The sequence below is a fragment of the Aptenodytes patagonicus genome, chromosome 3, assembly GCF_965638725.1.
Source record: "Aptenodytes patagonicus chromosome 3, bAptPat1.pri.cur, whole genome shotgun sequence".
Classification (NCBI taxonomy): Eukaryota; Metazoa; Chordata; class Aves; order Sphenisciformes; family Spheniscidae; genus Aptenodytes; species Aptenodytes patagonicus.
In genome coordinates, this window is record NC_134951.1 from 29,967,324 (window position 1) to 29,990,139 (window position 22,816).

Genomic DNA, 22,816 nt, shown 5'->3' on the forward strand with positions numbered 1-22,816 from the left:
TAAAAAAGCCCAAACAACATTTCAGTCGATAGATAAGAATACATAATAATTCCAAGCGCAGGCCTGTATATTTTTAGGAATGCCAGCAATCTGAACTTGAGCTAAAATAAGTTGTAGTACCATGGGAAATACAAATTTCTTCTTAATTCATTTGTGCCTAGCCAAAATGGCATTGATACCTCTTAAGAAACATTGTAATCAGATTTGTGAACAACAGATTTATGAGCCTCGAAGGTTTTGTTTAAGGCTGTTCATGCTTTTAATTAGTAGGACAGCTGGGAATGATGTCCTTTCCTAATCAAGCTAGTATTCATTAACCAGTTGAATACACTTTAAATTTATATTCTTAAATTTAATGGTATCTAGGTTAATACTCTTGTATTTTAGTTCTAGTTTAGTTTGTACTGTGCTGTGTGGCAGTGGAGAAGATTGACTAGGAAATTATTGTTTTGTCTGTTTGATACTTAAAATTGCAATGTAGTGCAGTATTGAGAGACTGACACCATCTCTTTTTGAGAAGGGGGGTGTGCCATTTGAGTACCAGCTGCTCAGTGACCAAAAGCAAGTTTTAAAAAGTTCATTTTCTAAGGACACTAGTGACGTGTGCACGTAAATGCCTGAAGCTGAGTCTTGGAAAGGGAAAGGACTTGTGCATTGAATTCTTGTTTCTAAGTCTGCCAGTATGGAACAGCAAAATTAAGTAGTTGTGCATGTATAGTAGTATAATGTGTACATGCATCTTTCTCTCTTCATTAAAACAGAGTAGGGATATCAAATTTATTTTGAAGTTTTTGGACTGCCTCACTGCCAGTGTTTGTTTAACCAAGCCTTACGTATTAAATTATTCATATTTTAATCTAAATTTATGTGTCTTTGTGTTTCCAGGACAATTCTGTGATTAAAATCAATGAATAAACTGCACAAAGAAAGCAAGAAAACTAGAAATAATGCAACTTGTCCCAAATCCTTGCTTCTTTCCTTTCCTGTCATGCCTTCCCCTTTCATGTCTTGATTTTTCTAATTTTTCTAAGTCTCAAAAACTTATGATGAAGTGTTGAATTGTTTCAAGCTACGATACGTGACCCACTGTCACTGAAAAGGGAAGATCCTTTTCCTGGTGTTACTGACTTGGTGATAAGCAGTTTCAGTTTATTAAACTGGCAACAAACTAACAAGGCAAAGCTAGTGAATTGTTTCCTGGGGGGTGAGTTGAATTGGTTCAGTGTGAGTGTCAGATGACACCCTAAGAAGAATTCTGTTGATTTTATTTATTTATTTATTTTTAATCTTTTGAACATCACAGTATTTTACCTGGTGAACATCACTGAGTGCTGTAAAAAGTTAAGCAGTCTGTTTATCTTTCCAATCTTGATTAGAATCCTAAAAGCTGTATATAATTGTCTGATTTTTTAATGATTACCGGAATGTGTTCTTGCGGGTGCCATTTTAGAGATGAAATTATTAAATGTACAAACTGTAGTGTTCTTATTAAAATAAAAAAAGGGGGGAAAAAAAAAGCTTTTCCAGCTTCCATGAACCTAGCAAAATTGGGATATGTGTTTTGTGGTGCTCTGTATACAGAGGTGCAGGCATGACCTAATTGAAAGCTTGAGTCTGAGTTTAGACTATAAGGAGCTTATTCTCATTGCATTACATCTTCAGTCAATCTTACACAATTCTTTGTGAAAATGGTGAAATCCTTAATGCCAATGCAAGGTTATTTTTGATGTTCCAGCCTTTAGGGAAGCAAGTTTTATTTTTAAATGCATTCTGAAGTCATTTCCCAGCTCTAATTAGGGGCTAGAGAGATCCTTGTTTCTTCTTCCACTCTCTCCATTAGCTGAAAACGTGAAGGCAATGGGAATTTGGTAAAAAGGCAAGGAGCAAAGTGTTCGTAGGGCTGCTGAAGGTTTGCCTAACCTATAAGATACCTGAGGCTGTAAGAAATAAATTAACAGCTTTATAAGTATTATTTATATGATAAATATTGTTTTGCAATAATATTTGTGTTTGTTTAAAAAAATACTATTTCTGACTGTATGTTTGGTAACACTGTCCACAATCTTACGCAAATCTTTAGTTGTGGCCCATTAACCTATTTTTCTGGAGGTTTCACCAGGGTCACTTTTACCCCAACAGTATTAAATTTTTTGCTAGTGAGATGCAAGAAAATCTAAAATCACTGTGACTTTAAATCTGTACAAGTTTGATATGGTCAAATGACTAATAAAGAAGGATCTAGACAGCTTGGGAAGTTTGGAGTCAGTATAATTGTTTTACGTGTATTAAAAGATAAAAAACCCTTGACATTAAATGTAATACTAAATAAAATGGTTTTGTTGATGAAAATGAGCTAATGTTTTTTCGAAAAACAAGTAAGCAAGGAATCCTTGCCTTTCCCTCTTCTCATTCCCCCCCCCCCAATATTGCAAGTCTGTCAGTAAAACAGTCACTGGACTGTTTTAATGGCTTTCTGAAAAAAACCCTGTCCTTGGCTCGGTTTGATGTTTTTTTTTAGTCAGATACCCTAGAAGAAATAATGCAATTGTAACCACTATAGCTATACAATGTGTTGTACTGTTTTTATTCGAAGACAGTTTAACCGAGGGTTTGGAATGATGTGGTAGACTGGGCTCTCTTAAGCAATTTCCATTAAGAAAGCATAAAACTGTTACATTTGAAAAATGGAAGTCACTGTTCTGGAATTAAAAATAAAACTTTGGTCTGTACTAGGTGAAAGGCAAGCTTGCAGGCTGATGTGGTGACTTAGATTTATACTTATTAAAACAAGAAATGTATCACCTGGAAGGAGTAGCAGGGTTTTGGTAGCACTGTGTGAAGTTTGCATATAGTTCCAGGGTGTCACATTTGAAAGGCGGGAATGTTTCAAAGGCTAACAAAAACAAGATTGTTAGTGAGAGTATTTTATAGAAAGTATTTTCTCTCACCATTTACACAAACATTTAATTGTTTTGATACAGCTACTTTGTTAAAGAAAAATTGTTTTCTTGCAGGCTGTTTTTCCTTGGAGCATTAGATTTTCACATGCAGAAATAAAACGCTATTGTGTATTTCCTCTGTCTTCAAAGTTACATTCTTCTGCCTTGCTGGCAGCTTTATTGTTATTTTTTAAAGCTGATTTTCCTGAGGGAGTACTATAGATTACATCAAGATGCGGCCGGGGTAACCATAAGCCTTCTAGACATCGCTGCCTTGGCCATTTCATATGCATCTATCAATCACTTTCATAGAGGGGATTTGTTGAGCTACTCCTCCAAGTTTGAATTTAAAGGGTCCTTCCTTTGACTTTTCCCAACATTGGACACTTTTAAGACTCAGCTGGACAGGTTGCCTGGCCATCTTGTCTAGACCATGCTTTTGCCAAGAAAGGTTGGACCAGATGATCCTTGAGGTCCTTTCCAACCTGGTATTCTATGATTCTGTGACTTCCAAGAAAAGTGTTTTGTTTTGTTTTATTTTCTCAGTTTTTCAACTGAGAAGAAGGAAAAAAGTTTTATTTAAATGCCCATTTAACTGCATAGAAGTGTTAGTCAACAAATTAGATATTCTGCCCCATGCAGAGAAGAAACTGAACTGCTTATGCACATCCCTTTCCATGGAGAGGAAGGACACTGAGTGCCTTTTTTTATCTTGCGTTTGGAGTCTGGGTATCATACAGATATGATACATGTCTTACTTATATTAAGTAAATCTAGATATGAGCAGGGATTGTCACAAGTTTTATTTTGAAGAGGTTGACTTTTAAAAAGCGTGTTTTATAGTTCTTGTGTTAATGTTTAAAATTATTGTATTTTAAAATCTGCACTACTGCTGCAGAAGGAAGGTTATTTAAGACTATTGACCACTAGTGTTTTGCTGGTTTCTGCTTAATTAATTATTAGTGGTCACTTGCTGAATATGTAATTCTTTTTCCCTTGTCAACTAAAGTGATATATTTACAGATTAAGTAATCTTTTAGCTCATGTTAATTAAAAAAAAGCCTTATTCTAAAGTATTTCAGCAGTTTTAAAACAAGCTCTAAATTTTAGGTAAGTGAAGACCTAAAAAATGAATTGGCAAATGAGCTGTATACATCAACCCCTGGCCTCAGTATGACTAAAGTAAAAGAACAAATGTTCTATAAGGTAAGTAGAAATTGCGAAGTTCCACAGATCTGCATTCATTCTCTTTCAGTTAAACTTGGAGTTACTAATTTTAAGTTTACATAATGCTAACAGTTTTGATATTGCTAACAGTTAATCAAAGTATCTAAATTAACTGAGACTAACGAGACTTCCTCTTCTTCATGTCAGCATAAGGGCAGAGGGAGGGGCTGGGAGAATGAAGGGAGCTTTAAACTACTATTGATGTCTTCTGTCCTCTTCTTCCATCTCTTGTCTTTCGCCACAAAAACGGTCTTAAGTTTTAATGTTTCCCAGACAAATGACTTAACTTGGCTGGCTGACAGACCGTTCAGGATGGAGACATTCTCAAACATCTGTTGCTGAAACTAGGTTTGGTCTGATTGTATTAGTCTGAAATTCCTTTTGCAAAAAGCAAGGGGAAAGGAAAGAAGTATCTAACGTAGCCCACTGATTCTTCTTTGGAGCGAAGTTGGTTGGGTTCCAGATCTCTTTCCAAGACCTTTTATATGTAGCTTACATGAATAAAATATTTCAAGGTGCCTGAAACAGAAGGCCAACAGAAGTCCATTTTCAAATATCAAATCAGTAAGTGATGCAAAGATACATAATTGGGCTAATAATCATAGATACAAACTTTAAAGTAGCTTATTTTGCCTAGTTGCATGGCTTTCTGTAAGTAAACTGTATTTTTCCACTGAAATAATGATCAGCTATTCCAAAGTCAACACTTAATTTCAAAATCTTTGTGTTTTGCCTGGATAACGCTTCATTAAAAGACAGAGAATGAATTAAAGCTTTACTGGTCCATCTTGAATCTTAGGGTTGTAAACATTGTTACTGCGTTATTTTGCTGTTCCACAGTGTGGGTTTTTCTTCTTTCTCAGGTTGGACTTGCAGATGCTGTGGATCTGTTTAGAGCCAGAAGAGTGTTTATTAAAGATGGCTTTGCATATGTGCCATTTAAGGAGATTGATGTGATTGTTTTGAGTAACTATAGAACAAAGTTATCTAAAGCACTGGCGGTAAGTTTGATAAAGTCTTATTTTTACAACTTTTGTTGCATTGTTTAGTGACAGTCTTGGACAGTAGCCTTTTGGATTTTTAAATTTATCTGCTTCTGTCTGGAGAATACCAGAAACCCTATCAAAAGTGCTGACAGCACTAAATAAAAGTTCATTAGGAGCTAAGAGTTCATTAATTTTAAATGGAATTTAGCATGTGATATGCATTGTAAAGAAATTTCTGCTAGAGGATTTTAAAATTGTTTCCCACATAGAGAGTAATGTGACTTTTCATTCAAAATGTTAGCCCCATACAGACAACTATTCTTTCTCTTTGTATCGATCTTTTCTCCCACAATATTTTGCAGCAGTTTTTTGTTGAGACAAGTAAAATAGTGATTTGTGGTTTTTTTTTCTTTTTTCTTTTGTTAGTGAGAACTGAAATGAGGATAAGTCAGAACGTGTCGGGCAAAATTAAAGTCTTCATTGTATGAATGTTTGAGGTATCAAATCTAGTTAGGATACCTATGGTAAATACTGTATGTGAATGTTCTTCTGTTAGTAATTCTGTGATCAAATTAGGAATTGCTGGTTTTATGGTGTTAAACTCTTCACAGGGTTTCAAAGTTGGTGATCATGTATAATGCACAGAATTTTAGTCCTAAAAAAATATGGCATTGAATAACATGAAGGCAGTTTGGATTGCTTTTTAAAAAGGTTTTCAGCCTTATATTGCTATGTCACATTAATACCAAGGTTGCCCATGAGTGTTTAGTAAACAAACAGTGTGAAGTAAAAATGCATTCCTTTAAGAAGCTGCCAGTATGCTAATTTTCTAATTTGTTAATTTTGAATATAACCGGAGCCTGTGGAATTATTTAATGTGCGGTGAAAATCGTGGTACTCTTATGTGAACATTTCCATTAGAACTCTTCAATACAACTGCAACTAGAGACATCTTTATTTCAGTTGATGCATAATGTTCTTGCTGAAAGCTGGTAACACTTGTGTGGGCTTTAAAAACAATGAATGTATTCTACAGAAATGTGGCTAAGTACACAGGTTACCTGCATCTACTCAAAATACTTTTGAGAAGCTTCATGGACTTCTGGAAGTTTTGTGTTTTGTGAGTAGCTGAGGAGAAGTCTGAAAAATAGTAGGAACTGTAATGAGTAGGCTACCTGACTTTTCAGTTTGAGGAAAAATCTGCAACATTTTCTTACGAACACACATTGTCTTATATATAATTCATTTAACCCGGATTACTTTGTTAAAGCCAATAGCTGCTTTATAGTAAAGAAGTACTTTGTTATCCACTGTAATCATGGTTTAGAAATTTTAACACTCATGAGCTGGGAAAACTGTCTTCTATAGAACGCTGTGTTTTAAGTTATTGCAGTATTTCAGGTTTGCATTAGTTTTTAGTTTTAATGCATGCATTTTGTTTATTAAAGTTCACCATATTTTCAGAGTAAGGAGTAAAAGAAGATTTGTGATTTCTATCCTATTCCAAAGCTCCTGATTAGCTGTGGGGTTTTGATTACTAATTTAGTTTGCGAAACGACATTTAATAAGCTGTTTCAGCTAATTTTAGCCCGCACAGTGCACTGCTGAGAGATGCTAGAAATATTATTAAATTGAGTCTTTCGGAAATGAGGGCCAAAAATCCAGCATGTTTTACAGAGGTCAGTCTAACGTTATTCTGTTATACCAAACAGAGGCATAACTGGAGTGTGACACTTGGTAGCTAGGTAATTAGTGTAGTTTTCACTGGAACAAAACTATAATCATCAATTACATGTCAGTGAAACTATAGGAATACACTTTTAAAGAAAGTATTGTACATAAGGAATCTTTTTAAAATCTAAAGATGTTGCTGTTCCACAACATAGAAATTAGGAGGATAATCTTTGGCGATTTTCCTCAGCCTTATCTGGAGTGAAGAGGCACATTTCAATAGAAATTATGACACAGTAGCACACTTCCAGTAGTGTTTGTGAAAAGTAGTTGTTGAAATACTATGTGATCTAGGCCAAAGTTCTGCAAGTACAGCTGGCTTAGTAGTGCTTGGTAATGCTTTTGTAGCACATGAATGTTTGCATGTGTCTGTTGCAAAGGAGAAATCAATCAAAGAGAAACGTGCTGAATTTTAGGTACTGTGATCGTATAGAGGACTTTGTGACTTTGCACAGAAGTTGTGCATCATGGCCAAACTTAATTAAGAAGTAATAGAGCCTTAAACAGCATCACTGATTTGTTATTTGATTTGTCTCTCAATGAATGTATTTTGATAACGTTACTACTTTGGTAAGCTTTACTTATGTGTGCTTTTGGGAGTATGTTTTAGTGTTTTTGCAGCATCTGGCTATTTATGCTTTGTTCTCAGCACTTTCTAATGGGCAATCCTTGTTTTATTAGAATTTGTGAGTTAAAGATCGTAATGGTGTGATAATCCAAATTAGGCTTGAATGCTATTTCTAAAGAAGGGGTTTGTATCTTCACAGGGTCATAAAATTAGGCTAAATATTTTTATCTTCTATGGGGTAGTTTGACTTTGACAAATACTTCTGGCTTTGACAGTCTGTTATAAGCTTCTAAGGGACAAAATACCCTGAATATAGATAGTGGAAAGACGGTCTTTCAGGCACGTAGTTTTGAGGAATCTTTCTTACGGCTCTCATTAGTGGTTCAATTCTTCAACGTTTTCCAGTGTGGATTGTTTGTGTGGTGTTATTGATTATTTGTACTGTGATGCATGTTTTGCCTCTCAGAGGTTGTTTGGTGCTACTCCAAGCAGTCGCACACACAGGTTTTTGGAAGGAGTTGTCCCTATACAGGAATGATTTCATGGTGAAGGCCTACCCTCTCTTTTCCAAGGTGCTCTGAAGCTGTTACACTTTATGGGAGTGTGCTTGTGCTAAAGGTACTCTTCCTAGGTCTCTAAAGCATTGAGTAATTTGGGTGGTTGCCTAGCCTTGTTACATTGCTCACTACATTGCAGGCTCGTGTTGCCACCGTCCTGCATGTTACAGGGTGATTCTAGCTGGGGTTATAAAGGAGGAATATGATGAGAGTGAATTGATGTGTTGATACTGAGCTTTGGGAGAACAGTAAATAATTCATAGTACTGACTTTTAAAAAAAGTTTAATGTTGACACTGGCATAAATTCAGTTTAGTCAGAGTTGTGCTTTAATCGCTTACTAGTCAAGCCACGAAGCAGTCCTATGTTTTGTTTTATCCTTTAAAAATAAGTTTGACACCTCAACTGTGTGGCTATTCCTTGAGGCTCCATAATAGGGGGAGTTAATACTATTCAAGCCTTCTTGACAATTGCAAATGCAGCTGAAGGAGTTCATTTTATGTGCAAAATCAATACTGCGAGGACCTTCTTTCTGTATTCTCTGACCCATTCAATAGTAAATAATTTCCTTTGTGCCATTAATGATGATTAAACTGTAGAAAGCCTAAACATTTTTTGTAGTTCATGTAAGTTGTAATATTAGCTCTACAATTGTTTTATAACTTAAAGCAAAGTTTTATTAATTCAAATTGCATTATATTTTATTCATGAGGGTTTCACTGTGTTCACTCTAGTACACAAACATTTCTGCAGTAATGCTGTGCTGCATTTTGTTAATTTCAGTTATAGCCATGTAGTGAACTTAAGTTGTGAGATTAGTGGCAGTAGTGGATCTCCTTTTTTGAGGATGGTTGTTTTAATTTTTGATTTCTTGAAATGAGAAGATTCGGCTTAGTGTCATGGTTCAGACCCGCAGACCCAATCAGAGCCGTGTTATACTCGGTACTTCACAAAGGAGGATTGCTCCAGAGAAATCTGAAATGGGACAAAAGGGGGAAAGGAGAGAAGAGGCTGCCAAATCACTGGCTAGGACTTGCCTTTATCAGCAGTGTCCTCAAATAATTGAGAAAATGACTTAATATTACGTTAGTAGTTGTCTGACTTGTTTGAACAGGAGTTTGCATTGGACAGCAGTTTGCCTCCACAATTCCCGCCCTGTGTGGTTAACTGCAATGAGCATAGGGGTGGATGACGTCTCCCACCCACTGAAAGTGTTGCAGCGTTCAGTGTAAGCTTTCCTGTAAAGTCTGATCCCCAGAAATGATGTAATTTCTGAAGATGCATTTAGGTTTTTTGAACTACTTTTCTCGCAGTACCATTTAGTACTTAATGTCTGATACAAATACTCTTCCTGTGTGATTGATCAGCAAATCATTTATATGGAGATTATGGTTTTAGATTGAACACATAAAATGCTCTTTTTATTATTAAAATAACACTAGTAGTCTTGACTAAACCTGTGTAGTGGGTGCAGGTGCCCAGGCGCTGGCAGCAGGGGCTGCAGGGCAGCCTCTGTGAGGAGAGGCTGGGGCTGCCCTGTGCCGGACACAGCTGGCTCCAGCCGACCCACCATAGGGCACGGCTGAGCCCAGCAGCCAAGTTGGTGGTGCTTTGGGGAAAATGTATTTAAGAAAGGGCAAATCACCCAACAGAGAGAGGAGGAGGGAACCAAAAGGAGTGAGAAGCAGCAGAGGCAACATCAAGGTCAGAGGAGCAGCTCCATGACACTGGAGCAGATCTTCGTGGCACCAGTGAGGACCCCACACTGGAGCAGGCGGAGGGTTCCTGAAGGAACTGTAGCCTGTGGAGAGCCGATGCTGAAGCAAATTCCCCCCCCCCCCCCCCCCCCCCCCCGAAGGACTGCAGCCCATGGGAGAGAGACCATGCCAGAGCAGGGGAAGTGAGTGAGTGGGTAGGAGCCCCGCAGAGAGGAGCTGTTACGGACTGACCATAGCTGCCCCTGCCCTCTGCCTACTCTGCTGCTCGGGGTGGGAGATGGAGGAGTCTGGAGTGAAGGAGTAAAGTTCAGTTTGGGAGAGAGGGGAGGAAAGGCATTGTTTTAATGTTTGTCTCTGTTTCTCACTACCTGAGTAGTGAGAAATTGACACTAATTGTCAATTTTAATTGACAGTAAATTACATTGATTTTCCCCAAATTGAGTCTGTTTTGCCTGCAGTGGTGATTGGTAAGCAATTTCCCTGTCTTTATCATGACCTGTGAGCTTTCTCATCCTATTTCCCCCCTATCCCATTGAGGAGGGGGAGTAAGTGAGCAGCTGGGGGGGAGTTTGACTCTTAGGTTGTGGTGGATTCACCTTGGCTGTTCTTTTAATTTTCAGTCTCTAGGCTTGTAGATCTGCTGAGGTTGGATACTGGAGAAATGTGGATCAAGTAAGTTGCTTCTGGCTTTACTAGTATTTGTAATGATTTGTCTTTTAAAATATTAGTGAAATATGCTATTTCGGTTGATTTATGCTATATTTTCAAAGAACCTGCTAATTTAGGAAAAGTATCAGTATGCATGGCACCACCTGCAAAACATTTTCTTCCTAAAACACCTATGTTTTCAAGCAGTGAAGCAGAAGGCTTTATGTAGTGGCATTAATGTGGAGAAAGTATGATTGATGGTGGTCTTGTCACTTGAAATTCATTTCAGGTGTTGTGTTCCCAGTGTTAACTTAAAGTAATTCACTGTAACATAAATGGATGATTTTTATAATACGCACATACAAGGTTAGTAAGGTAATAACTTTGGCAGTGCAGGGTAAAATGTGATTACAGTGACTTTGTCCTCTGAATCTCTCAGATGAAAGTTTGCTGTGAGAGTTTAGCAGAGAAGCAGCTGGTCTTCATTTCTGAGTAGTGTTATATTTTAAGGTCATTGTTTAAGGCACAGGTCTGCTGAATAAAATGGTGGTATTTTGAGTGGGAGAAGCTAAATCAAGGGAAGTGACTTCGAGTGTGTGTTTGTGTGTCAGAGAGGACTCAAGCCTGTATGCGGAATGGTTACCTGCAAGACAGGGACACTCATTGGACCTTTCTTTGTGGACCTTCTTTTTGCCATGGCCCCTTAATTGTTCCATTGTTGGCTATTTTCTGAAATCCATCCTTCAGTGTTTTATCGCCTCTACTAACTGAAGTACATGTGTTTCTTTTAGAGACTACATAGATTGTTAGCATAAAGTAATTATAAATAATATTAGGAGGCTAAATGAAATTTGACTGTATTCAGTATTTTGTCTTTCTATTTATTCTATCTGCTTCTTGCATCTACTACAAAGTATAAGATTTTGTTAAGTACTAAATTTGCAGCATAAACAATTGCTGTGGTCTCTGCATGGTCCTGTTCAGTTTGATTTATATGGAAATACTTCCATCTGCAAATCAACATAGGTGTTTCATGATAGTAAAACTAACAAAGCAAGATGTACAGGATTTGAAGCATGCGGAAGGCTTGCTAACTGTTGAGATGTTCCCCAAATTTCAGAAAAACTATTGGAATAGAACATATTAGCAGGAAGTACAGTTTTATTTCTATGTTGTGTGATAGATATGGAAACCTGGAAATGCGTTGGTTCATGTAGTACCTGTTTAATGTCATGTGACAACAATTTATTAACGTGCTGGTAACAGCAATTTGAGAATGATGCACTATAGTCAGTAAGAAAGAACTGTAATGGTATATGCGGCTGATAAGTAAACAGAAGTCTGTATTTCAGGATGACACTGTGTTAGAAATTTGAGTTTTCTCCTGATTATTTTCTTATGGCTTTCTGTGACCCATAGACAGTTGCTAAGTGATAGCTGTAGTAGTATCTATCTGGAGTTGGTTTACACCGGAGTTAATGACAAATTACTTCGTCAACTGTGTTCTGGCTTTTTCTTTGAGAAAACTAGTTAAGTTTCTGGAAGTTAACTGACAAGTGATCTAGCTGATGTTTACTGTGGACCACCAACGGAGCAGAACTCGAGTGACACAGGGAGCCATCCAAACTGCCAGTGAAGATGTGCCTAGTGTGTTTCTCAGCCTTCCAGTGTTTCACTGTGGAATGAGACTGATTTGTGTGTGCGGTTGTTTCCTGGGGAAATTTGATTCACATACCTCAATAATGCTAGCTGAATACCTTTTGTGATAGTGGGGACTTAGATTTCCCACCTGTCGATACATTAATAGAGGTTCATTATTGAGACCCAAGTTTCAATCACTTACTAGTTTTATGTGTGATTCAAGAGACACAATTTACTTACCACTGCCATGTACAGTAAATCATAAACTTCTCTTGAAATGAATATACTGAATCTTGCCTACGATGTTGCAGGATTCTGTAAAGGAGCATGAATCTTAGATGTGCTTTGTCTAAACCAATTCTTTCAAGTGATGTAGTTGCTTTTAGAACACAACAGTTATTCACTGGGCTTAATAAATGGATTCTTAAATTCATGATTGTTGAAAAGCAACATTGCTGCCTCACTGACACTTTTGAAGAAACATGGTCAAATCCTGACAGTTACATTTTTATAACATTTCTAAAGAGCGTGCCACTTTTGTCCTAACTTTCAAATTGTTTATGACTTAAACTTTGCAAGTATTTATGCTAAATTTGCAATTCCTGTAGAATACAAATAATACGCTTATTCTTGCTTGCCTTTTTGTCTAATCACTCTGGTAACTCATTTCATCACTTCTTCTTAATTTCAATTAATCACAAATTAAAATTTCTTCTATTTGAAAGCTCTGTGGAGTACATGCCCTTGCCCAGTTCTTAAAATTGGGCTTTTTCTTGCTCCAGCTAATCCTTTCTGCTAATCTCAAGCCTTGTGTGTTGAAAGAAATGTGGGGGTTTTGGGCGTTCTCCCCCCAGTTTCTTCATTACACTTTAGAGTGACTGCCTTGCATTTGCTTTTCAAAGTGATTCTTTTCTTGCTTTACTCCCTTTCTAAAAGCTGTTTTGGAAGTAAAGGGGAGAGGAACTTTTTGAAAACTTTGCAATGTAATCCTAAAAAATTCTATATGACAGAAAAATCACAAACAATGCAAGAGTAAATGCACCTGCATTCACCATGGCGATTTTTCATTATCTCCATTGTCTGTAACCCTTGCTTCTCATGATCCTTGGCTAGATGTTAAATTCTGGCTATCATATTGCACACTTTTATAAACCTACTCTACAGATATAAAAAAAAAGTTGCACCTTGTTTGTAAATAATAAATATTTTATAGTATACCAAATACAGATGCTCACAGGACTTGCTGTTGTGAGTAGTCACAATGAAATCGGTAGGTCTTGTAGCTGTTGAAAGCAACGGGTACAGCAGTGAGTGTCAGATTAAGCATTCAAGAAAGAACTGGAGTCATGCAAGTTATTTTGAGACCTAAATTAAGCTGTAATATCTTAAATTATGATTACAGTTTGGATTAACAGCAAAAAAGGCTGCAAAAATATGGAATGTAGAAGGATAGGAAGAGGATATGTTTTAAAATGTTTAATGCAAGTTTATGGAGCAAGCAAAAAGAAGCAGGTTGAATCACTAAAAATTGTGATGACTACTTTTCTAAATACATAATTTATTCCCCCCCCCCATTTCTCTGTGAAATATGGAGAGTGGCTGTTCTCCTGAGTAAAGTTTTATGATATCCTAAGCCAGTAAATATACATTGCATATGTGATGTTAACAGGTTTTTGCCTTTCCTACTAATGATGGAGATCGGCTGACTGTTGGGGAAGGACTAAATCTTAAATCCTTTTTTCAGTCAGAAGGAAAAATGGGAAACAGCTGTCAGTAGCTCGAAGTCAGACATGAAATCAGTTGAACAACTGATAGTCGTATCAGATGACACTTGGTTAATTAATGTATAGAATCTTTCTAGAGGTTGGAGCACTTCTTTAAGCAGCAAGTGTAAGAATAAAGTATGCACAAGTCTCATCTCAGAAATGCCTTTGCCAAGACATGTTTAAAAGAAATTCCGCTATAAGACTAATTTAAAAAACCCACTAATTTTACTGATTACACAACTCAAGTGTTTTGAACTCTTTTAAGAAAAACTGTAGCAATATGCTTTTTGAACTTATTGAATATTTATTTTTAAACTGTTTTAAATATAGCTGGAGTATTTTTAGAAATGCTAGTCACTGCCACTGTTGCTGCATCTGATTTCTGGGTGGTCTCATTGCATGACTTTCCATTTTACTGCAATTTCTCAAAGGGATGTTCATCTGTTAATGTATTTCTTCTGCAATTAATTGCTGATCTGCATATTTATACTGGAAAGGAAGTGGACTTTTTTTGTAGTTCTTGTAAATGAAGATTATTTGTCAGAATATTTTTTCCTGGTAATAGGAAAGCAGGGTATGTTTCAGAGGCAGTATACTTGAGCAGAATTTTTACAATAAAAACACACACCTGTGTCTTATGGGCAGTCTGTACAGGCTGTCACTGAAATCACTGGAGTGCTGTCTTCCTGAAATATTAGAAACATGATTTAATTAGGCTGCAAATATAGAGCTAGGGTAGTTAAACTTGGCTCTAGTAGTATTGGGCCTGTTGGAGTACCGTGCCTGGCCCACTCCCTTCCCAGCTGTGACTTCATTTTGCAGCTCTGGGTTGTGAAGAAGCAGACCCTTATTTGAAAGATTACTTGTCTCCAGGAGAGCACCAGGTGTCCCTGCATTGCCTGTACTCTGCTGCCAGGCTCCTCCTACTGGATCATCATTTTCTTCCCTCCTAGTGGCCAGCAACTTACCTGCCTGAGGAGGGTACTACTTTATCCCTGAATACCTTGACTACAGGGATTCATTTTTAAAGTTGGTTAACCAGTGTCTTATGTTCAGCTGATTTTCTTTTTTTAGCTGTTTCCTCGTTAAGTTTCTCTTGGGTACCTGACACAGATTTTTGAAAGTCTTTTTTTGGTTGACTGTTTGTGGTGTGGTGTGGTTTTTTTTGTTGTTGTTGTTTGGTTGGTTTTTTTGGTTGTTTGGTTTTTTTTTTGACACCTCCTGCTGGATTATCTCTGGTTATTTTATAGTTTGCCTCTGTTATTTTTTTCCAAACTTCCAAATTAGTGACCTACAGGGAAATACTGACCCACTGATGCAAGCTACCTCTCACCAGGGAGTATACTTTCTAGTTAATTTTCCATTCCTTATTGAGGAGTCTAGCCTTGCATTGCCATGAGAGGTGTACTGTATTGTATCTGCATATCCAGTTATCACGTGATCTGTTCAGCCTGAAGAAAGGTATGAATCAAAAGTTGGGTGTGCAACATTACTGAGTTAGCTTTCCTTAAGAGAGGCCTCCATGCTGCTGTGTTCTACCTGTACAGGTCTACCTTAGTCTGTCAGTGTTTCAAGCTTGCCTGGACTTATAAGCACTGGAGTCCTGAAGGATGACAGTAGCTTTATGTGAAGCACTTTGACATCGCTATGAACTGAAATTTCTTTGTCTGAAGTGGCTTTCTTTTCTCTTGAGGTATGTAAGGAGGAGGTGGTCTAAGTAGCAATAATCTCTACGTTAGTAGGCATGTCTGTATGGCCTTACCTGGGCTGGTTTTTGTTATTCCTTGGATCTTCTATTACTGTGAAATAGAAAACCAGGAGAGGTTTTCCATAGCTTCTACATGGGTTATGTATGTTTGGTAGTGTGTCAAGTGTAAGTATATACGTAAATGTTTTTGTATCTCATCTGTCTGATGATGCCTCATCTGTCTAAGGGAGGAGGCACAAAAGTACTGTAACACAGATGTTTTGTAGTAAAAATGGATTTTGAAAGGTGATGATGGATTTATTCAGCATCCAGGGTCACAGGAAAGTGTCTAGGTATAAGTGAAATTTTGTAAAAGCTTGTATGTGCTCTGTAGATTTTGAAAGGACACTGAATGAGCTGTTCAGTGTCTGAGTTGTAGAAAGGCAGAAAATAAGATGAAGTATCAGGGAAAAACAGACAAATGAAGATACACAGTTTCAATTTACGTGTAGCTTGTGAAAGATCTTTTTAGCTATAAATTTTTTTCTGTATTTATGTAAACAGGTTCCTTTTTATGTAAATACTAGTATTTTTCTGTTTGTAAGGATTGTTTAATTTAAATGATCTGTAGTCTTGAACAAATATCAGAAAGCAAAGGTTTTTTTATTATCATCTGTCATGAGTTAAGCAAAATGACATGGTTTATTAATGACTACAAGCCTTTGTTTATATATGTACATATGAAAGAAATGGATTAAATTTGGATTTAGTGCTTAGAGCTTCTTAAGTAATAGAAAACCCCATGAGTTTTCCCTGCTGTTTTCCTCGTTATGCTGCCAAAATGAGGTGAAGGTTGTTCTGTTACCAGCTTTGTTAATCCCAAAGGATTTGTGTTTCTTTTTACTCCATCTTTTTGATGTATAGACAATAAAAATAAATTAAAAAATGTGGAAATCCCGACACCCCTCCCCCCCCCCCCCCTTAAAACTGAACTGTGAATCAGAAGAATCCTCTTTGGAGTACATGAAAATGTTGAACTACTTTAAAAGTGGGAAGAATCCCACCAGTTGTCAAAGTGAATGAATAAAACTCTTAATTGGTTCTCATTCCAAATTACAAACTTCTAAAGTAATTTTTGGAAGAGTTGAGTTTCCAAGGCACTACTGTAGAATACCAGCCATGTAACACCCTTTGGTGACAGAAAGCAAATACCTGTTTCTCAGTAAGAGTTGATGATATCTCATATTGCATGAACAAATAAGTAAAAGAAATGTAACAGAGGATGTAGGCTAAAGAATAAGAGCTATGAATTAGTTTAGAATATATTTAAATTTAAAATCAGTCTCTTATCTGTCACATACAGTAACATTTTGCCTTGTTAGATATTTTAATAAGTGGAATTTCAAAGGCAAATTACACTATTTCTTTTGAAACATGCTTCTAGACTTTACTGACATTGTTTCTCTAGATTGTTTTTACTGAACAGATGAAAATCTTGGGGTTAATCTGCTTTAAATTTGGTATGTTCTCTGATGCTCCTGCAAAAGAAACAAAAGGCATTGGAGAGGAGACATCTTGATGCTGGTAGTTACTTTCTCTTTCCACCCTTACAGTACTTCATCACTCATAGTACAACTAGCCAATTTTAGAGTAACCAGTTTTAAATAGTAAGTCCAGTTGGACTTTTGATATGAAGCTCTTTTGGGAGGAATAAAGAGGGAGTGTTGTGGATCATCTGATGATGTGTATTTGCCTAAAATTAGGCTGGGGAGTAACCCCTGATTTTCATTATCAGTACACTTCCTAGTGGAAAACCATTAGACACTTCTATCCATCTATATATTTTTCTTATGGCATAGGATAATGCTGGTAGAGTCTGCAGTGAAAGCAGAGAGATGATTGAAGTAATAATTAGAGAGGCAATAATAAAAAATTCTTCCAAGCTGCATGCTTTTGAAACCAGAACTGTGTTAGATCTGTGACTTTGGGGAATTTATTATGTTTCAAAGATAATGGTAACTCTTGTGAAGTCCACAGCCTAGTACCTGGCTCTTTAAAGAGTTGGATTGTTTCATGAGTGGATGTGGGGATACCTCAATCCAACTGATGCAAAGAAGAATGCATCAGACAACGCATGAGCATAAACCTGTGTTCTACTGCTGAGAGATTAAAAAGTAGCTGTGGAGTAGGGGAGGATGAAAGCTCCTGGCCTGCCTTGCGCAGGGTGCTCTGCCAGCATTGCTAGCATATCTGTGCAGAAGCTATATGAGGGTTGTTGTGAGCACTTCTTTCAGGTGGAAGCCTTTCCTGTTCCTCAGGCATGAATACTATTGTGAGTAGTAGAAGGATATGAGATATTTGCAAAAAAGAAATACATTTTCTTTTCTTATCTTTTTCATAACCTCCTTTGCCTTTGTGTCAGTGTCTAGAAGCCACAGAGAAAGCTCCCAGGAATAGAAAGAAGAGGCTTTTGCTTGTGTGTGTGCGTGTTGTGTGTGGTGGTGTGTTTGTTCATGGGTGTGGTGTGTTTTGGTTTTTTTTTTTAAAGACATGGTTCACCATAGAAATTTACTACTTTGTACAGCAGATGGTAACATGCTCTCATCTAACAAGTGATCGCTCCAACTTTTTTCCTTACATTTTCTTGTGAATGTTGGGTAGCACTGTTGAAATCTAAGTTATAGTCACCAAGAACGTTGCTGGCCACTGATGCATGTTCCTTCAGCCGCTTAAATGGCATATAGAGACAAAAGCAGCCACAATGGGATTGTGTATCTGAGTTTGATGAGATGACTTACATTTATGTGATCCTGTTTCTTACACTTTTAGTATAAGCATTACAGTTAGGATTCAGTGTAGTTCACATCTACGCAAACAGTAGGCTCAACATGAGCCAGCGGAGCACCCTGGCAGTAGAGAAGGTCAACAGTATCTTGGGCTGTATCAACAGAAGTACAGTAGGTAGAGGGAAGGGATCGCCCTTTACTTGACACTCATTAGACCACATCTAGAATACTATGTCCAGTTTTGGGGCTCCCGGTACAAGAAAGATGTTGATAAACTGGGGCAATTTTAGTAGAATTCTACCTTCTACGTTTTCTGCCTGTCTTTACTGACAAAGTTGAGCCTACTGTTTAGCAGATCTTTAGGTCTTTTCTGGAAGAGCTATTCCCCAAGGAGTTGGCCGCCATCCTGTACCAATGCAGGGATTATTTTGTCATAGGCACAGGACTTTTCAGCTGTGCTTGGTGAATTTCACGAGATTCTTGTTAGCTCAATCCTCCACCCTGTTTAGATCCCCCTGAATGGCAGCACTGTTCTTCAGTGCATTGACTGCCTTCCCCGAACTGGTGTTTATGAACCTGATGAAGATGCATTTTGTCTCCTTGAGGTAATTGGTAAAGTTATTAAACAGCATAGTTCTCCGGATAGGCATTTGAGGAACTCCACTTCTAACTGGCTTCCAGGTAGTGTACAAAACATCAACCGCTACCCTTTGAGCCTGATGACTGTTTTATATCGGGAGCTGCTGGTTTGTTGTGATCTCAGTAAGAAAGGCAGTCAGACTCAGTAAAGTGTTGCTTAAAATGCCATTTATTGGAGGTAATATGATAAAGAGGGGATAGTACTGATAATCTTATTCCCTTTGGGTTCTGGGAACTCAAGAGTTGTGGCACATCAAATGAGCCACCAACCAGGGCACATCTCACTGTGCAGATTCTGTCTGTGAAAGGTCTTTTTTTGGTCTTTTGAGCTCTTATAGGATTTTGTGTTCATCGTTTCTACATGTTCACATGAGAACTTGCTGCCACACTTTTAAATAAAGACAAGGACATGCAGGTGGTGCAGTTGCCGGTGGGAGTTGCCCACAGGCCGCTTCATGACAATTAGCCACCTAAGTTTGTCCTGCAGCCAAGGGATATGTGTGGCACCACACCAGAAGGCCAAATTATACATGCAGTATAGAACAGCCCAGGCCTGTGCCTACTTAGGTTTACTGTTAAGGGAATCCCTAACTGCTTGATGTACAATGATCTTCTGGTGAGGATCACTACAGTGATCCAAACAGCTTTTCATCCAACTAGTAGGCGACTGGACTATAAAGTTGCAGCTAAGTTACAGGGATATTGTAGAACGCTGTATCAAAAGTCTTGTTAAAGCCAAGGCAGATGACGTCCACTGCTCTTTAGTCACAGATCCACTCATTTTGTCTCAGACGGCAGCCAGGTTGGTTAAAAATAAAATAATGATAAAAAAATTATTCACCCTTGGTAGATCCATGCTGGCTTTTCCTGATTACCTTCTCCATTGCGTGCCCAGAAGTGCATTCCAAGAAGACCTGCTCTGTGACTTTCCCAGGGTCTGAAGTGAGGCTGACTGGCCTGTTGTTCTGCAGTCATCCTTATTGCTCTATCAGAAGATGGGTGCAAGACTTGCCTTCTAGTCATCAGGAGCCTCTCCTGATTGCAGTGGCCTTTCAGCAATGATGGAGAGCAGGCTCATAACGTCAGCTCTCTCAGCACCCTGAGGTACATCCCATCAGGTTCCATGGACTTGCATGAGAGAAGGTTTTTTGGTAGATCCCTTACTCAATCCTTTTCGACTACTTGGTACTTCTTTGCTTCCTTGAATAATCTCTATAAGGCATAAATGCCTGAAAAACTTTGTCAGTAAAGATGGGCGGTGGAGGGTAAAATTGCTCTCTAACTTGCATTTGTATTAAATTTTCTCTAATTTGCAGCAGTACTGTTTGAAGCTAAAAAGTTCTATTTTATTTATATTTACTTTTGGAAATTTGAAAAGGGAATATGTAATATTCCTTTTCTGTTTACTGTGTCCTGTCACTTAGCAAATATAATTAAACTATGCGGTTTTAGTATTACTTGGAAATGGTACAGCAATTATACTTCATTGACTGCATGATTGCACTCAAAAGTTTTCTATATTTGCAGGATTCAAAATGCAAAGTGTGGAAATCGCAAATTTGGGTAATTCTGTCAATTTTTAAGTTAGCTTTTAAAATCTTTTTCTAATTTTTTCTTTCTCCTGAAGTCTTTATTCAGCTTTTTATAAGTGAGCTCTGTGAAAGCATCATTTTCTATGTTAGGCTTGAATTCAAGATTCCTTTCACTTTCAGAAAAGCAGATACAAACCCAGGCAAAATACTAAAAATTAAACACTATATATCAGCCTTCTCTCCAGGTTGCTGCAGCTCCTCATCTTATCTCATGCAGTCTAATCGGACATTTTCCCTGCTGAGTGTGGAGTTTGGAGTACCTTTATTAATTTCATGTTTTATAAGCTGACTCTGTTCGTAAGCTATGGTGCAGTTTTAGTTCTGGTCAGCACAGAGTTAATTAATGGGGTGAGGTTTGGGAGAAAATTCTGGCTTGCTATTGCATCTAGTCTCACTTAAAATCAAATTGTTAATGCATTTTTCTTACGGTTCTTGCCTGACCCATGATGCTTACAATATATGTGTCCAGATGCTTAATTGGTCTGGGAGGGTATAGCTGCACCTTCTGGCCTTGGCCATCAGAGGGCACCGCAAGAGTGCTGAACGAGGTAACGCAGGAAAATTGTGCCTGAAATGCAGCCTTTCTGTATAGCAATGGTATTCCTTTAAGGAGAAGATGAAGACATGGGACTGAGTTCTTAATTCTAAAGAAAAATGTGTTGTATTTGGTCTAATGCGGAATGTATGTAAATGAGGTTGATTTTATTCTCTTGGTATGCACCAAATGCAAATAAGCATTTCATTAAATGTCATTAATTTTTAGTTCTGTGATTAATTCCCCGTATCTGTCAGTATGAACTGATAAGCAAAAGTTAAGAAATTAAACATTTAAAAATTCTGATCATGTCTTAACGGTAGCCTCATGAATCTGCTTGCATATGTCATTCACAGTTACTAGGCTTTTATGTATTTGTGATGTGTAACTCATTCTGTTTTTTAATCTGGTGTAGCAGATATCACCTGGTGCGTTCGAAGTTTTCAGTGTCTGAGGTAATACTATATTTTGTCCATGATGTTATGACTATATAGGTTAATCTTTGAGTCATTAGACTTCATTCCATGAGGTTTAGCACAAACTAAACCGAGTATCTGACCATAAATGAGCAATTATGCTTTTTTCTTAATTATTGTTGAGACTGCTTAGCGTTGATTTTTATGGACAATTCCTGTTCTTGTCTCTCTTCACTATCTTAGTTAATTTTGTTCCTAATGTCATTGTATTCTTATTAAATGGGCACTTCTTGTTCCTTTCTTTACTAATCTACGTTAAAAGCTATGTATCATCTTTAGAAGACCAATGATTCATTCTCTCAGAATGTTTTTTTTACCAACTAATGCTGATCTTGGAAAATAATGCTGTTTGGACTTAGCCGTAAAATGGAAACTGTGTTATTAATCAACTAGCTGCTCATCCATTTTGAAAACTCTGCTTCTGTTTTCATGTCTTTTCAGCTTTCTGAGATTATTACTTGGGCATTTTCCTTCAGCATCCTTTCAGGTTCACTCAAGTCTTCTATAACCTGAAATACTGCAGATACATCATCATCATCAGTGGACATCTGGCTGTAAGAGTCATCCTGTGTTTAGAGCTTTGTTCTCGGCCTTGATGTGGTTATATTCATTACATCTAACCGTAATCTGACTAGTATTCTAGACATTCTTTGAATGGTTTAAGATCTGTGTGGGTGTTTGATTTTCCCTGCAAATGTAGCTTATTGGATCTCTGCAGATGCCATTTTACCAGTTGGATATTTAGAGGGATGTCCTGCATTTGATATTGTATGAAGAGCATGGACTATTCCTGATGCTCTGAAGTCACGGGGGTACTGTTTTCAGTCCCAGATTTTTATTCTTGTCAGCACAGCTATGAAATTGCATGTCAGGTTTCTTATAGAAAAGACATATTTTAGGTTTTAGCTAATATCACAAGGTTATGTCTAAAACTTTTCAAGGAGAGGATGCCCCCGTTCATGCCCCCAGTTCTGAGCTGTTCATTTTTTTTTTCACTGACCTGACCTCCACAGAATCCTGACCTCCACAGACTCCTATCTTCAACGCATCATAGGGTAAGGAGGAAAGGATCTTACATGTAGAGTTTGCAAAAGGTCTTAAATTTTAACTATTTTATACTGCGTCATGCTGGCAACTGGAAAGTTTTTATAAGAGCTTGGGATAGCCTCAAGCTCTGTGTTTTCACTGAAGGGAGAAAGAAATTTACAAATCTTGCTCCTTATCTAGATCTCTCAAGACTAGATATTCTCTGGAGATGCTTTACTTTCTCACACTGATTTTGGTTTTGGTATTTTGATGGAGCTGGAATCCTCACTACCAA

The 22,816-nt window shown here is 37.5% G+C and overlaps 1 protein-coding gene across 2 annotated transcripts in view; it reads left to right on the forward strand.

The window, feature by feature from the left end:
- PRIM2 (DNA primase subunit 2) overlaps positions 1-22,816 on the forward strand; it is a 132,664-nt gene that overhangs the window by 20,434 nt on the left and 89,414 nt on the right. The window contains exons 6-7 of one of the 2 annotated variants that reach the window (XM_076335444.1): positions 4,050-4,145; positions 5,030-5,167. In XM_076335444.1, the coding sequence (XP_076191559.1) occupies positions 4,050-4,145; positions 5,030-5,167 (234 nt within the window). The remainder of the gene's footprint in view (positions 1-4,049; positions 4,146-5,029; positions 5,168-22,816) is intronic. The other variant, XM_076335445.1, reaches the window with a different exon arrangement.